The 17,802-nt window shown below is 35.3% G+C and overlaps 2 protein-coding genes across 2 annotated transcripts in view; both read left to right on the top strand.

The window, feature by feature from the left end:
• Positions 1–15,863, top strand: part of PIGX (phosphatidylinositol glycan anchor biosynthesis class X) — a 39,061-nt gene extending 23,198 nt beyond the window's left edge. The window contains exons 6-8 of the mRNA XM_039250895.1: positions 9,039–9,252; positions 12,070–12,170; positions 14,718–15,863. Of these exons, the coding sequence (XP_039106826.1) occupies positions 9,039–9,252; positions 12,070–12,170; positions 14,718–14,861 (459 nt within the window). The 3' untranslated portion in view covers positions 14,862–15,863. The remainder of the gene's footprint in view (positions 1–9,038; positions 9,253–12,069; positions 12,171–14,717) is intronic.
• PAK2 (p21 (RAC1) activated kinase 2) overlaps positions 1–17,802 on the top strand; it is a 131,285-nt gene that overhangs the window by 18,370 nt on the left and 95,113 nt on the right. The gene's annotated exons all lie outside the window — the stretch shown is intronic.

Here is a 17,802-nt window from a genome sequence, read left to right as displayed (position 1 = left end):
TAAGAATATGATATATTTTTGTGAAGATAATTATTAATAAACACTGCTTCAGCATTTAACAATATTGTTAGATTGACATATACCCCAACATGTATGTAATTCAGATGTGGGAAGAAAGGAAGCTGATATTAATTGCTTATATGCAATTAATTATTATAATTGCAATTATAGCATAATAGCTATATTTTGTATAATTGTATAATTATATGCAATTATAGCATAATAGCTATATGCCAGGTATCTTCATTTTTCTTAAGGAAGCAAGGTATATTAGGCATTAGAGAAAGATTATGTCCCATACCTTCTGCACAGATCAATCTTTATAAAAACCCTAGAAGTATTACCTTTCCATTTTATAGATAAGGAACCTGAGGCATAAAGATGCCAAGTAACTTATCCAGAATCACACAGGTAAATGGAAGAGCTAAGACATAAATCCAGGATTCTCTAATTGCTCTTTCCAGAAATAAATCTTATTCCTTAGTTAATGGTTTCCCTAAATTTTGGTAAGAATTACTTGTGGCTGCTTTTTGTGCAGATTATGCTTTCTGGGAAGTCTTAATTCAGTAGGTCTAGATTGGACCCAAGAATCTGCTTTTAACAACTCAGATGATTCCTGTTAAGAAATTTTGGGAAACCTTTGTTCATAAGATTACAATCTCTATAGAAATATAAAAAAGGTAAAATAAGTATACTATACTTGAAGTAATTTATAATGACATTTTATTTCTAATTGTGGTTTAGGTCAGTGTCTTCACCTGTTTTAATTACTTACTTAAATTCCTATTTGAATAGCTAATTATATTCTCGTGGTTCAGAATTCAGGAAGTATGAAAATGATGGTGTACAATGATGAGCTTCCACCTATCTGAACCCTCATTTACCGAATTTCTTCCTGTGTTGGGGGTTTTTTGCACATGTGTGACAGTGTTGATAAACATGTTCACATATATGGAAGTGTCAGTATATGTACCCATGTGGAAAGACCTCATTGCTTTTTTCCTCATTTGTTTCTTTCCTTCACTGAGTCATGAATTTTGAATGAGGCTTTTGAAATTTTAATAATAGGTTTCAAATTTAAATGCAATTCTTGGCTTGTAGTGACATGGATTGGAATCATATTTAAACTTCCTTAATAAAATTGCCTACCGTGTTTTAAGAAAAAGGAATTATTTTTGCATAGGAATATCCCAAAAGAGATCACATGCCTACCCTCTTGATTGGCATCAGATTGGGGTATGTGTGGATAATTGTAACAGGAAAACTGGGCAGGCAAAGGATGCCATTTTGGATTGATTGACAAGTTCATCGATTTTGTTTCCTAATTTTCTTTTTCTTTTTTTTCTTTTGGAGAGAGAGCAAGTGAGCTAGGGGCAGAGAGAGAGAGAGAGGGAGATAGAGAGAAAGTCCTCAAGTGGGGCTCGAGCTCACCCCAGGCGGGGCTCGAGCTCACCCAATATGGGGCTCAAACTTAAGGAACTGTGAGACCATGATCTGGACCAAAGTCAGATGCTTAATAGACTGAGCCACCAAGGTGTCCATTGTTTCCAAATTTTTTAATCCATAATTATAAGATTTTTTGGGATGCCTGGTGGCTCATTCAGTTGGGCGGCCGACTTCGGCTGAGGTCATGATCTTAACGGTTTGTGGGTTTGAGCCCTGCGTCAGCTCAGAGCCTGGAGGCTGTTTCAGATTCTGTGTCTCCCTCTCTCTCTGACCCTCCCCTTCTCACGCTGTCTCTCTCTCTCTCTCAGAAATAAAATAAAAACCGTTAAAAAAAATTAAAGACCTTGAAGTGAATTTACTTTTTCATTTGGCAATTTATAGAAAAATAGATGTCTCATTTGTGACACATAGATAATTGAAAGTTGATTTCCTGATATATAAGACGCTATTTCCTTCTTCCTAGTTGAGTTGAGACTCTGGCCCAGTTGTTTGTGCAGAGAAACTTTGTCACAAGAAGTGGTATCCAACTGGATAGAAGGAAATTTGTATATAGGGAATGACCGATGCTAATATATTTAGATAGAGACCTTGACTGTTCCATGAGATAAAATTTGTGACTGCAGCAAATAGAACAATGGGTTCAAATTAAATGAGTGATGTGTGGCAACAAAATGTGTTGTGAGTAGTTTGTGATGGTTTATGAGCAATTTGAAAATAAAGACAAGCTTTAAATAGATTCACCATGGATAGGGCACATCAAGTGAATCTCATTTCATTTTTAGATGAGACTATTAGATATACTTAAAATCTCTCATGCACTTTGAAAACAGCATAATATTAGATTGAAAATATGAAATTGCTGTACTATAGGTCAGTGCTGTATTTTTGAAAAAATAAGTTATACTCAGTCAAAATATGTAGTATTAGGATCAATGCCCTGACCAAGTTGGAGGGCAGTGACGAAATTTACTCTCACACTTGAAACCAATAAATAGACAAAATATATGAAATAATGGAAAAGATCATTGAATATCAGACATTGAGAACCGTGATATCTGAAGTAAACGGGTGATAAATAAGATGAGCTCTACAACCATCCCAGCTTACTGCCTTGGAAAGTTTTCACACTCTAGTCTAGGGAGCAGGAGCCCAAACAGAAACTGGTGGACTTCTTGAGTTAAGGAGATGAAGGTGAGATTCAGGGGAGACAAAGGTCAACAGGATTCACAAGACAGCATCATAGAGAGGAGAGAATTGCGTAGAGACAACTCCAGAGATCTATAAAAGATTCCCTTCAAGTACATAGTTGAGTATTGATTAGTGTGTGCATGCGAGGAAACTACTCACTGCTGGGAAAATAACCATATGAAAAAATGAGAGGTTACAGTGTCTGATACTCCTATAGGGCCAGTAGTAGTGTCTACTCCCAGCAGCCAGGCTAGGAAAAGCCTCATGATTCATTGGGCATTAGATAGAGTAAATAGAAGAAATTTTACTCAGTAGTGGGGGACACTTAGCCCTAGACTGAACATTATGGCAGTTCTGTTTAATAAATCTTAAAAGCAAAACCTTCAGAAAACCAAACTGTTTGCAAGTGACTTTACTGCATACAAGCAAAGCTCAAGAATACTTATAGGAATACAGAAGTATCCAGCACCCAATAAGATCAAAATCACATGTCTTGATTCTCTTAAAAAATTAGCAGGTATGAAAAGATGAGGGAAAATATGACCCGTAATGAGATAAATGAATCAATCAAAACTAATCCAGAACTGACCCACATATTAGAATTAACAGACAGGCCATGAAAACAGTTATTATAACTGTATTCCTATGTTCGAAAAAGTAAGTAGAGATATGGAAGATACATAAGAGGGCAGCATTGAACTTGTGAAGAAAGTAATGGCATTCAAGCATTGCAGAAGAAAAGATTAATAAACTTGAAAACATAATAATAGAAACCACCAAAAATATAAAACATTAAAAAATAGAAACATAGAAAGTAAATGAAGCAGTAGTGAGTTTTGGGACAACTTCAAGTGGCCTGCTGTCCCTGTGATTAGACTCTCTTGGAGAGAAATCTCTACCCCATATTCCTTACAACATTATTCACAGTAGACAAGCTATGTAAACAACCTAAGTGTCCATCAACAGAGGAATGGATAAAGAAAATATGTCTGTATATATATATACAGTGGAATGTTACCTCTAAAAAGGAAGAAAATCCTGCCATTTACATCAGCACACATGAACCTTGAGGGCATTATGCTAAGTGAAGTGAGTCAGACAGAGAAAAACAAATCTCACTTATATGTGGAATCTTAAAAAAAAAAACAAAAAACTGAACTCAGATTGGTAGATTGGTGGTGGTTGCCAGGAGCAAGAATATGGGAGAAATGGGAAGGTGGTCGAAGAGTACAAACACCCAGTTATAAGATGAGTAAGTTCTGGGAATCTAGCGTATAGTATGGTGACTGTAGTTAATAATAATGTGTATTTGAAAGTTGTTAAGAGAAAAGAGTATGCTTTAAAATTTTTCATTGGAGTCGCCTGGGCTGGCTTGGTTGGTAGAATATGTGACTTTTAAGTTCATTTATTTTGAGAGAGAAAGAAAGCATGAGTGGGAGGAGGGGCAGAGGAAGGGAGAAAGAGAGAATCCCAAGCAGGCTCCGCACTGTCAGTACAGAGTCCAACGCAGGGTTTGAGCTCAAGAACTGCGAGATCATGACCAGAGCCAAAGTGGGATGCTTAACTGCCTGAGCCATCCAGGCACCCCAGGAATAGATCATTAAAGAAATGTACTGTTAGAGTTAACATCTCAGTGTCAGAAAAGTATTTACATTTCATTTTCATAAAGTTCCACGTTTGTAGATTGTAGAAGTTGTTCAGAGGCACCAGTTACTATGTGTTAAGGGAAGAATTTTTTTTGAAGAGCTCTAGTCCATGAGAGAAAGATATGGTGAATGTTACTGATATGGCACAATTTCAAAGCTTGATTCATTTAGCTCAGTGTAGTGGTTTGTGATATATGTAGTCACATGACACCACTCAGCTACTGTCATGAAAGAGTATAGATCCATGTCTGTTAACCAGTTTATGCTCCTTTTGGATTAATTTTTGATGCATAATTTCAGGTTTTTGATAGTACATTATTGCTATTTTATCTGTGGCGAAAATGGAATAACAAAATATTTTTTTGCAGATCAGTATATAGTCACTGGGCTTTTGGGGTTCCATTGGTAGTTGAGGCACATATTTGGGAAATCTATTAGCATCTAGCCATTGTCCAGATTACTTTTGATTGTCAGGTTGTGATGTCCAAAAATATTTTTCTGTTGTTTTAAATCTCAAGTGATATACACACCTCTAGCTGTCTGAGGTTTTGATCACCTGTCAATTGATGTACCTACTTGTACAGTTTTTTCCTCTTCCCTATTGTAGATAGGTTTTATTTTATTTTATTTTTTTTAATGTTTTATTTATTTCTAGGAGAGAGAGAGAGAGAGACAGCGTGAGCAGGGGAGGGTCAGAGAGAGAGGGAGTCACAGACTGAAACAGGCTCCAGGCTCCGAGCTGGCAGTCAGCACAGAGCGCGACGCGGGGCTCGAACCCACGAACCGCGAGATCATGACCTAAGCGAAAGTCGGACGCTTAACCGACTAAGCCACCCAGGCGCCCCAAGATAGGTTTTAAAAAACTCTTAGCTGAAACTCCTATATCACCTCCAAGACCTCAAATTGTTGTTTGTGGATTAGCTTGTGTTGGTTCTTAATTGATCTTGGTTTAAATTTCTTTTTTTTTTTTTTTTTAATGTTTTATTTCTAGGAGAAAGAGAGAGAGACAGCGTGAGCAGGGGAGGGTGAGAGAGAGAGGGAGACACAGACTCTGAAACAGGCTCCAGGCTGTGAGCTGGCAGTCAGCACAGAGCCCGACGCGGGGCTCGAACCCACGAACCGCGAGATCATGACCTAAGCGAAAGTCGGACGCTTAACCAACTAAGCCACCCATGCGCCCCGGTCTTGGTTTAAAGTGGATTTAGGTCTTTGTTGAAGTTCATGTAAAAAAAAAAAAATGATTCTCATTCTAAAAATTGAGATACGATTCACATCACAAAATTCACCCTTTTGAAATGTGTAATTTAGTAGTTTTTAGTATATTCATAAAATTGTACAACCATCACAACTATTCTAGAATATTTTCATTATTTGCAAAGAAACCTTTATAAGGCTAACTTTTGAGTTTCAGATGCCTGGTGTAAAAATTTTTGAACCATTACCAAGTAACTCTGACCAACAGAACCCTCTTTGAAGGCCAAATTGTTATTTCTTCTAGCCTCATTTTCATTATATCCCAACTTCAATTCTTATTTTAAAAATTCTCAATTCTGAGAAGTTACCATATGTTTATTTCTATGGAAAAAAACAATAAGTAAAAAATAAAATAATATTTAGAGAAATTGAAGATCATCGTGCCATATACTGATACACTTTATATCAGTTCTACTTATGCTTAATTTTCAGCTACAAGCATATCTCATTTTATTGTACTTCACTTTATTGTACTTCACAGATACCGTGTTTTGTTACAAATTGAAGGTTTGTGGCAACTCTGTGCAAGCAAGCCTGTCAGCATCATTTTTCTAATCTCATTTTCTCACTTCATGTCTCAGTATCACATTTTGGTAATTCTCATATTTTTAACTTTTTTATTATTATTATATTTGTTATGGTGATCTGTGCAGTGATTATAACTTGCTGAAAGCTTAGATGCTGGTTAGCATTTTTTAGCAATATCTTTAAGGTGTGTACATTGGCTTTTTTAAGGAGTAATGCTATTACACACTTAACAATATAGTAGAAGCATAACTTTTATTTGCATTGGGAAGCCAAAGGATTCATTTGATTTGCTTTATTGCGGTGATCAAGAACCAAACCCACCGTATTTGTATTAAATATTAGTTTTTTTGTTTAGTTTAACCTAATTAAATAAGGGAGTCTGCATATCTGGCTTTGAATCTTAACTCCTCTACTTATTCTTTATATTGTTTATCCACTCAGATACTTTGCTCATTTATATAATAAGGCCAATAGTTCCTACCAGATAGGGTTCTTTTGAAAATTAAAGGAGATAATGTATATAAACCACTTAATGAAATACTTGTCAACATAGTAACTACTTAAAGAAAGATATCTTTATTATTATCAGGTCATATATACATAAGGTAGGTGGAAGGGGCACCTAGGTGGCTCAGTCAGTTAAGCATCCAACTTCAACTCAGGTCACGATCTCACAGCTCATGAGTTCAAGCCCTGCGTCGGGCTCTGTGCTGACAGCTCAGAGCCTGGAGCCTGCTTCAATTTCTATGCCTCCCTCTTTCCCTCTGCCCCTCCCCCTAAGATGTTCACAAGATAAGATAGAACATTTTGGGCTGTTTTTTTAACTTACATCTAGTTTTATCCAAGGAGAGAGTTAAATTTGTACCAGGAAGTCTCTAATAATATTCCTTAGGATTTTGCTCTTTATCCTTCTGGTCAGTGTTTTTATCCTTAGATAAAAATACAGAAGATATAGTTACCAAATTCATAAATGTTACATAAATGTTGGTTGACAGGTTGGATTTCAATTAAATCTCAACATCCTGGAAAAACCAGATCGTAGCCAGGAAGATAAAATTTAATAGAGATAAATCTAAAGCCCTTCATTTAGTTAGTAATAAGTCAGTTATTTGAAAAAATAGTGTGGGAGTTTCTTAAAGTTTTTTGCAAAGTTTTCAAATGAAAAATATAGGGATGAATAGGTGGAACACAGGGTCAGTGAAACTACTTTTTAGGATACTGTAATGGTGAATCTATGTCCTTTTACATTTGTCAAAACACAGAATGTACAACATAAAGATTGAACCCTAACTTAAACTGTGGGCTTTAGTTAATAATTTATCAATACTGGCTTATCAATTGTAACAAATGTACCATACTAATGTTAATATAGAGAAAACTGTAGGGGATTGATATATGGAGATGCTCTATTTTCTGCTCCATTTTTCTGTAAACCTCTGCTCTGAAAAATAGTCTTAATAAAAAAAATGCACATAGCTTCTATATGGATATGTATCTCACTGAAATAAGGCTGCTGAAAAGCTGTTGCAATTTTTGACTAAAGGTAATATTGCTGCTATGCACCCTGAGTGTTTCCAAAGGTAACTAATATGATTATTTGGAAACCATATCATGAGAAACCAAGAAAGCTATGAATGTTTCTCTGAGGAGGAGAAAACTTAGTGGAAATGATTGAGGGACCCTTAGTGAAATAGGAAACAGATTTATTGTAGGTATTGTAAGCAAGGTCAGTTGTGAATGTTATACGCTGGAGCATCAAGTTTCTACTCCTAAAAAAGGAATAACCTAAAACAACAAAAAAGAAAAGAATAACCTTTTAACAGTAGATAAAATGAGATGACTCAAAGCAATAAGCTTTCTTTTAGTATTCAAGCAGTGACTAGATCCTTGAACAATGCCCTCATTGGGACAGTGGTTTAATATGATCACCTTTAAAGTTCATTATGACTCATAAGATTATATAACTCCTTGGCTTTTGCCACTGAGGTTTTGTTTTTTGTTTTTTGTTTTTTTTTATTCCTGTGATAATTAGAGAAGGAACAGCATTTGAAAAAATGGAGCATTTGGTGCCTCCATCAACAGGAGAATTAGGATGTTTGCCATGATGGGAAAAAGTTAATTCTGTTTTTTTCTCTTGAGATGTACCAGGGCTTCACAAAGAGAATCTAGAGACAAGTTGTATGTGTGTAAGTCTGTACACATACACATACACATACACACACACTTACAGATTATGTATAGAGTGCTTATAAATGTGTGTATATATATGTGCATGTGTATATGTGTGTTTATACATAAATATGTGTGGATGGATATATGTATAATATATACACACACAGACATTATAATTTAGGACTGATTTCTGCTACATACGCATTTTTACTTTTGATATAGAATACCTATTTTAAATTGTTTTTTTACCATATTTTTTTAAAGAATCATTTACTATTTTTCTACTAACTTCTTATACCTAATATGGAAGGAGTGCTGACCTTTGCTTTGACTTCCTGACTACAGCGCTCTGTCTTACTCACTGCTATCTTTCTTGCTTCTCTGAAGAACAGGAAATTACCAGAATGATACCAATCATTTTAACCCAATATTGGGTTCACTGTTTTTGTCATAGTTTTCCTATTTATTAAATAATGCTGTATTCACAGAATTTCTCTTTTCCTGGTACTTGCTTTGTCTCCTAAACAAAAGTTGATAAAGATATTACAAATGAATAATTTTTACTATGGGGAAACTTCATACCCTAGAGTATAATTTTCTCAGTTTACTTTTAGTAAGCAAACTTTTAGAGCACATCTTGTGTTTTCTACTTAGAATTGGGGATGGTGTGGAATCGAAACTGTTTATAAGGGGGGTGAATTTGACATTTCTATTCATCTGTATAGCAATCTTCTGGTTTTATTTATTGATCTTCCTCATTCATTTCTTCTTCTGGATTAATATTTGCTCTTTTTATTTTGACAGGCAGTGATGGTTTCAGAAAATTTTAATATAGAAGCTCCCAATTATTTGTCTGAGGAATCCGAAGTTCTAATTTATGCCAGACAAGATTCACAATGTATCGATTGTTTCCAAGCTTTTTTGCCTGTGCACTACCGCTATCATCGGCCACATAGTAAAGATGGAGAAACCTTTATTGTGGTCAATAACCCTGATTTACTGATGTATTGTGACCAAGGTGAGGGTTGCAAGTCTTTTCTGAGGGTTGAAAATAAAAATAAAAGTATGATGGCAAGTCTGAAGTCAAGGGCAGGGATGATAAAAGCATGTTTCTTTTTTCTTTTTTAACTTTTTGATTGTAAAGTAAACCATAGATACAGAAAAACTTCACAAGTAAATAGTAAATTATTATAAAGCAAACACTCTTGTAACTACCTTCCAGGTCAAGAAATAGAACTTTCCCAGTTACCTTAGCAGCAGCTCCGTGTGTCCTATCTGAATCATAGCTTCCTCATTTTTCTAAGACTAACCCACTATTCTGACTTTCAATTACTTCTTTATGTTTCTTTATACTTTCTTTTCACACAAGTGGGCACTCTTCGAGAATAAAGCTTCATCATGCCCATTTAAAGAAATGTATGGGGGCGCCTGGGTGGCTCAGTCGGTTAAGCGTTCGACTTCGGCTCAGGTCATGATCTCACGGTTCGTGGGTTCAAGCCCCGCGTCAGGCTCTGTGCTAACAGCTCAGAGCCTGGAGTCTGTTTAAGATTCTATGTCTCCTTCTCTCTCTGACCCTCCCCTGCTTACACGCTTGCTCACTCTTTTTCTCTCTCTCTCAGAAATAAATAAAACATTAAAAAAAAAGAAAGAAAAGAAATGTATTACTATTAAGTCTCTTAATTTACAGGTTCCCCTTCTTTCCCTTCCTTTTTTTGAAAATTACCTTTTTGAGGAGCACCTGGCTGGCATGGTCAGTAGAGCATAAGACTCTTCATCTCAGGGTTGAGTTCAATCCCCATGTTGGGCATGGAACCTACTTTAAAATAATAATAATAATAATAGAATAAAATAAAATATAAAATAAAATTTCACCTGTTGAGAAACCTGCATCATTTAACCTGAGTTTCTTATAGTTTGGGGTTTTGGTGATTACACTCATGCTGTTCATCTAGCCTCTTTATTTCCTGGAAGTTGGCCACTGGCTCCAGAGGTATGATCAGAGTCAGCTTTGATTATTTTGATAAGACTATAGGTGGTGCTGTGTTCTTGTATGATTAGGCATATAATGTCTAGTGTATTTTTTCAGCCATTGATCCTCTTCCCCTTTGCTGCTTTCTGTTTCTTCATGCTGATTTGCAGGACTTGCAGCTATTGGTGCTTTGTATCCACTTGCATGGATTTTGCATTTGTTGGGGATACTTTATCACCTAGTTTTGTTATAAATGCTGGCCATGAGTTTTGGGGGCATAATTTTTCTTTCTGTTTTACATTAAAATTTTTTTAAAGTTTATTTTCTTTTTGAGAGACAGAACACAAGCAAGAGAGGGGCAGAGAGAGGGGGAGACACAGAATCCAAAGCAAGCTCCAGGCTCTGAGCTGTTAAGCACAGAGCCCGACGCAGGGCTTGAACTCACAAACTGCGAGATCATTACTTTAGCCGAAGTAAGCTGCTCAACCATCCAGGCACACCTGTTCTTTCTGTTTTTATGTGTGCATTTGCGTAAATTAAAAACTATGCTTTCCCCATTTTCAGTCTTCCTAGAATCAAGAATTTAAGAATCCCCTTTCAGATTTTGGGTTTTTGTGTCTCCAAATTTGGGTTGATTGGAATATTCACAAATTAGTAGCACTAAAGACTGGGAAATTGGAAGTTTTTAATCCTACTCTGCTGCCATCATATTTTTCATGATGAGAAAATAATAAAGTGTTCAATTCTGCTAAATTTGTTCATCCAACCTATCTTGCTTCCTTTTAATTATCTAAAGTTTGAAAAAGTGCCTTCTCTTGAGAGAACATCTGGGGTTCTGGTATTCATTTATTTATTTATTTTTATTTGGTCTGAATGCTCTTTTATATGGGTTTGTTTACTCTGGAATTTTTTTTGGTTATATGCTTAGGATCTGTTCATTTTTCTGAATATATGTTATACTTCAGAAAAGTTTAAGTTAAATTTTTAATATTTATTTATAAATTTTATTTTAGATTGAGTGGGGGAGAGGGGCAGAGGGAGAAAGAGAGAATCCCAAGCAGATTCCATGCTCAGCACAGAGCCTGTTGTGGGGTTAAATCTCATGACCCTGGGATCACGACCTGAGCCAAAGTCAAGGGTTGAACACTGAATGAACTGAACCACCCACGCACCCCTATGTTAAAGTTTTTTTTTTTTTGTTTTTTTTTACAGTTTATTGTCAAATTGGTTTCCACATAATAACCCAGTGCTCATCCCAAGTGCCCTCTTCCATGCCCATCCCCCCCTCCCCCATCCATCAGTCCTCCGTTTTTGTCAGCATTCAAGAGTCTCTCATCATGGTTTGCCTCCCTATGTTAAAGTTTTTATTTTTTATTTTTTTAAATGTTTTATTTATTTCTAGGAGAGAGAGAGAGACAGTGTGAGCAGGGGATGGTCAGAGAGAGAGGGAGTCACAGACCGAAACAGGCTCCAGGCTCTGAGCTGGCAGTCAGCACAGAGCCCGATGCGGGGCTCGAACCCACGAACCACGAGATCATGACCTAAGCGAAAGTCGGACGCTTAACCGACTAAGCCACCCAGGCGCCCCCGTATGTTAAAGTTTTTAAAATGTGGTGCCTCCTGTAGGGGATTTGTTAAGAGGTCATGTTTAACTTCTGCACAGTCTCAGTAATTTTGTAATTTCTTAGGCATCCACCTAGAACAGGCTGCTAAAATAAAACAGCATGTTGTGATATATGGATTCAGGTCATGTACATTATGTACTAAAATGTTTGAATACTTACATCTCAACATGAAATATTGGCCTAACCTCTGTGTAATCCAGATATAGGCTTTCTGATATGGTGTTCTACCATTTCTTTTCAGAGTTTCCAATTTTGAAATGCTGGGCTCAGTCAAAAGTGGCAGCTCCTTGTGCTTTGAAGAATAAGGATATCTGCCAATGGAACAATATGAAATATAAATCAGTGAGTTAATAGTTTATGTTGTTTTTAGATCATGCTGCCTCATTTAAAACTCATAATGTTTCTGCCACATTTAAAGGATTAGCCTTTTATATTCTACCATAGAAAGCTGTGTTTTGTTTATTTTCAATGTTGTTTCTTTGCTACTAATGGCAACAGTGGTTCCTCCTTTATATAGAGTCATAGAATCATTTCATTTGAGGGCTGGATATTTAGGGTTAGTTCCATGCCTCATTGGTCCAGAGTTTAAGTATAACTAGTATGCCTTTTTTTTTTTTTTTTTAGATGTTTATTTATTTTGAAAGAGATGGGGAGAGAGAGAGCAAGTAGAGGAAGGGCAGAGAGAGAGAGAGAATCCTAAGAAAGCTCTGTGCTGTCGCACAGAGCCCAATGAGGGGCTTGAACTCATGAACTGTGAGGTCATGACTTGAGCCAAATCAGGAGTTGGATGCTTAACCAACTGAGCAACCCAGGTTCCCCCCTCTCCTTTTTAATGTTTGTTTTGAGAAAGAGAGAGTGAGAGAGACCAAAAATTAATAAAAAAGATATACTAACTTTTAAACAAAATAATTTCACTGTATTGCACAGAACAGGTGAAAAAAAAGAAAATAAGACTCAAAGTAGTATTTCAACTGTGATAAAGTTTTAGACCATTATATTGCAATTTGTATACCTAAATTTAGGTTGTTGCTGGCCATTTTTATAGTTTTAACCTCCCAACTTATTTTCAGCTAATAAATTAGGTAGGTATTCATACTTCATTAACTTTGGCTTTGTCTAAGGAGTGTACGGTTTTCTATTTACGTTCTTTAGTTAACATAGTCTACTTTTCCCCTCTCTTTGGAGTGGCTAGTTTTATTGAATACATCTCTTCTCTTTTTCTTTTTTTCTTCTGTCCTTTCCTTCCTCTTTTATGAGCTGCATTTTAACTGATGGTTGTAATATCTGTTTGTGTTTCTCTTTGTCCCTAATTCTCTTTAAGGCCTGCTTGCTTTGGTTGAGTAGCGCAATCCGTGTCTTCATTTTTACAATTTACTTTTTTACAAGGAGTCAAATGGATTTGCAACAAAAGTAAAATAAATTTAAAATATTAGACAGCCTGTGAGTCAATAAACATAAAGCAGATTTGTTCATATGTGCAATTGTGGATATTTAGATTTTGAAGTATTTTCTTTAGAGTTGTGCTTTGAAGTCTGTCTACGAGCTAGCTGAGAAAATAACTACTTAGAGTTCAGGCTTACTGCAAAGCACTGCTATTTTGTTGTGGAGAACTTTCTTAGAATTGACAGTTGGTAAGATGTATGACTGTGCCAATATCTTTTGCAATGTACAGTTGCTTTTGAGTAAATTTCCATTCCCATATGGAACCCAATTTTTTTTTTCTCAAACTCTGAAATACATCTGGAGAATTACATTTGATTTTCTTATGTGAATGAAGAGTATAATCAGTGTTTACTTATGATTTATTAATTTAAGGGACACCTGGGTGGCTCAGTCAGTTGAGTGTTGACTTTGGCTCAGATCATGATCTCACAGTTCTTAAGATCGAGCCCCGCATTGGGGTCTGTGCTGACAGCTCAGAGCCTGGAGCCTGCTTTGGATCCTGTGTCTTCCCCCTCTCTCTGCCCCTCCTCTACTCGTGCTCTTTATCTCTCTCAAAAATAAACATAAAAAATTAAAATATTGGTTGTGTGCATTGCTACAAAATAAGTAATTACCTTATTAAAATATTTTGAATTCAGTTCTTTTACACCATGTAACTTGAAATAAGAGGTCATAATTAAGCCCTTTGAAGTGTGTGTGTTAACATTGCTTGTTTATATATACCAGAAAAATAGGTGACCATCACTAAGGTGGTGATCTACACTAAAGCTTGTATGGTTTAGACACCATTTTTTTTAATAGGGTGGCTTTATTACAGATTATGTTGGTAACTTGTTTTTTTAATGTGAAATTATAATCCAGATATTTATAAAAAGAAACAAAAATAAGAGTAGTCCCAACTAAGTTGAACATAGGAGAACTTTTGTATTGCTGGTAGTACGACAACAAATTTGATGTACCAGTAAAAGACCCATTCAGTTATGTAATTTGTGAATAACAGACTTTTAAAAGCTCTTTTGAAGGAGGAAACAACAAAACAGGAGTAAATGGATACTTAACTTTATTGTTGTTTTAATATTTTTCCTTTAGGGCTTTAACTGTGAGAGAATTCTGTATTCTAATAGTCAGAGGAAGTAAATGCTCATATTGATTACAGAGGTGATGATGGGACATAGCCAGCATCTGCACAAAGCAGAAAAAGTCAAAACTAATGAGAATTTAAGGATTATTATGGGAATTCAGTCTGATTCTGTTATATTAAATGATGAATCCAAAAGAATCACTCAAAACAGTACTGTTACATGTAGTGTAGCACTGTCTGGAAGATATTTAAAAGTAACAAATTAAATTAAAAATTAAAGAAATTGTGGTTTTACCTTAGGGCGTGCATTTTAAATATCTCTAACTTCTCTCTCTCTCTCTCTCTCTCTCTCTCTCTCTCTCTAGGTATATAAGAATGTGACTCTACAGGTTCCAGTGGGACTGACTATACATACCTCTTTAGTATGTTCTGTGACTCTGCTCATTACCGTCCTGTGTTCTACTTTGATTCTTGTGGCTGTTTTCAAATATGGCCATTTCTCCCTATAAGTTTTATGGCGTTAAATGCTTTCCATAAACCTAAATAAGACTTATTTATTGGTGACTAGAAGTGTTCTTCTAGAATTATGTCATTATTTTTGTCTTCATTTATGACTAAAATTATGTCTACTAAGGGGAAATTTTGGATCATTTTCAACTAATTCCAAAATTAATGGTCTGATGTATAGACTTTTGATAATCTTCAAGCAAGTGTCAATAGAGGAAACTTAATTTTGCTAAATTAATATTTATTTTGTGAGAAGTGATTTTATCTTCATTTTGGTTACAAAAATGGGTACTTTATGTATTCGAGACGAATTATTCTCATTTTATGAGTGGAAACATTTAAATTTCAGCTAAAAATTGAGAAAATCATTATAAATAATAAAATATTTTGGATGAATCAGTTTATTTAAACATTAATTTTATGAGAATATTAAAGTTACTTATCCAGAGTTTAAAGAAAATAAAGTAGGACAGCTAAGAAATTATTACTATCAAAATTGATTATTCCTTAAAGCATTTCCATACTTCTTTTATATTTTATTATACTGTTTTGAATATGTGAATTTGCAAAGGGTTTGATGAAACTGCATACTAAGATTTAGTTTTGATTTAGTACTGAATTTGTCAGGAAGACAATTCACATTCTCATTTTTAAAGAATATATTTTATTAAGTTGTACATGAACAAAAAATCTTCTTGCATCTTCAGTGATTTTTTTTTTAAACAAAAGCTCTTGATCTACTATTTTTCTTGGGAAAAAAATTAGAAAATAAAGTCAGCACTACACTCTAATTAAAAAGGTAAGCATATCCTTCTGTTTATTTAGGGCAATGCATTTAGAACAAGGATATTCCAAAACGGAAGCCAATAAACCAGGGTATGTTGCCAATGTTTGTGTCACATAGAGTAATGGAATGATAAACATTTATGTATGATATCCCTGCTTAATTTCCTAAAATATTCTGGTGTTTTTATGGGAATAAATCTTTTATAATTTGACGTGTATGACTTGACTAGTCATAATAGTTCTTTTTAAAGATGTGTTTAAGAACTTAAGTATTGAAAAAAGCAACCAAGTGCCATAAAACAGAAATATTAGAGATCACTAAAATTTCAACCCAATCTAATTGTATACTTGTTTAATGTTTTCTTATAAGAAAGAATTCCATGTTTTTTACAAGCATTTCTTTCACACTGGAATTTATATAGTGGCATTGAAATAAAATTATATGTCAGTTAAAATTCAGTAAAATCAACAAACTTTTTGAAATATGGAGAGGGAAACATGATACCTCTTAAGAGTATATGTGGAGTAGAAGACAAAGTGTACATATATCTTTATTTTCTTTTGCATATTGGAACCAGGTTTCATCAGTATTTAAACAAGTTTTCAACTTAATATTTGAGATGGTGGTTTGGAACATGATTCAGCATCCACTTACGCATTTATACAGGTATTCAGAAGTGTAATAAAAATGTGAAAGTAAGGGGGCGCCTGGGTGGCTTAGTCGGTTGAACGTCCGACTTTCGCTTAGGTCATGATCTCGCGGTTCGTGGGTTCGAGCCCCGCGTCGGGCTCTGTGCTGACTGCCAGCTCAGAGCCTGGAGCCTGCTTCAGATTCTGTATCCCCCTCTCTCTCTGACCATCCCCTGCTCATGCTGTCTCTCTCTCTCTCCTAGAAATAAATAAAAATATTTTTAAAAAAAAATGTGAAAGTAAGTGAAGAGTACTTTCATATGACTCTTCTTGCCTAATAAGTGGTAGCTAATGACATCACTTTTAATACAATGGAACATTTCTGTTTCGAACTCTCTGTATTATCCTTTGGATGCTTAAAAAATGAATAAGCACTTTATTTTTTTTAATTAAAAATTTTTTAAAATTAAGCTCTGTTCCCAAGGTGGGGCTTGAACTCATGCCCCTGAGATAGTCAATGCTCTGTCTACTGAGCCAGCAAGGTGCCCCTAAGCACTTTATTTATTTATTTATTTATTTATTTATTTATTTATATTTTTAAGAGAGAGAATGTGAGTGAGTGAGAGCACAAGAGGATCAGAGAGAAAGAGGGAGAGACAGAATATGATCTTGCAGGTTCTGTGCTCTCAGTGCAGAGTCCAACAGGGGAGAGGGCTCCATCACATGACCTGCAAGATCATAATCTGAGCTGAAATCAAGAGTTCGAAGCTTAACCAGCTGAGCCACCCATGGACCCCTAAGCACTTTACTTTTTAAATCAGTTTTGTAATTCCATCTATGGACTTTTTTGTTTAAAGCCAAGAAAATAGATACTGTCCTATTAGTCATTTTGTTCCAGCATCTGCTCCACTTTTATGGTTTAGTTTTCTTAAAGTAGTATGTTCTTTTGGATGAACATAATAGAGACATGGGTTACCTCAACTAAGGGTGGTGATGGGGCAGAGATTGTGTGTGTGTGTGTGTGTGTGTGTGTGTGTGTGTGTGTGTATGTATGTGTGTATCCAAGCCACTCTACCAGGAATTTAGATTATTTAGCTAGATCTCAGGGAAGATAGTATATTTATGGATTGGGAACTAGAAAGATCTATTGCAGCTCTAATGATTTCAGAATATAATGTGTTTAGGGACTATTCTAGTAAGATACTCTATTTCAAGCTGCTCACCTATATTTTGATAATTAGTGCTTATTTGTAAGATATGGAGATCAATTACGGTGAGATGACCAAAACCTATCTGCGTTATCCTCCAAACTTACAAAGTATTCTTTTGGCAGGTAGTTGAATGCAGAGTTGAGAGAATGAAATAATGTGTATTAAGTATCTTCAGGATTGTCCTAACCAGTGGTAGGATGGGTAGGTTTAGCTATCTATCTGATTTGCATCTCAGAACTTACTCCTAGAATCTGTTTCCTCCTGAAGTTTATCTTTTTTTTTTTTTTTTTTAATTTTTTTTTTTTTTTTTTTTTTT

The sequence above is a fragment of the Hyaena hyaena genome, unplaced genomic scaffold (genome assembly GCF_003009895.1).
Source record: "Hyaena hyaena isolate Hyena2069 unplaced genomic scaffold, ASM300989v1 scaffold_382, whole genome shotgun sequence".
Lineage (NCBI taxonomy): Eukaryota > Metazoa > Chordata > Mammalia > Carnivora > Hyaenidae > Hyaena > Hyaena hyaena.
The sequence above is the reverse complement of the archived record's forward strand: the minus strand, read 5'-3'. Positions and strand labels throughout refer to the sequence as shown.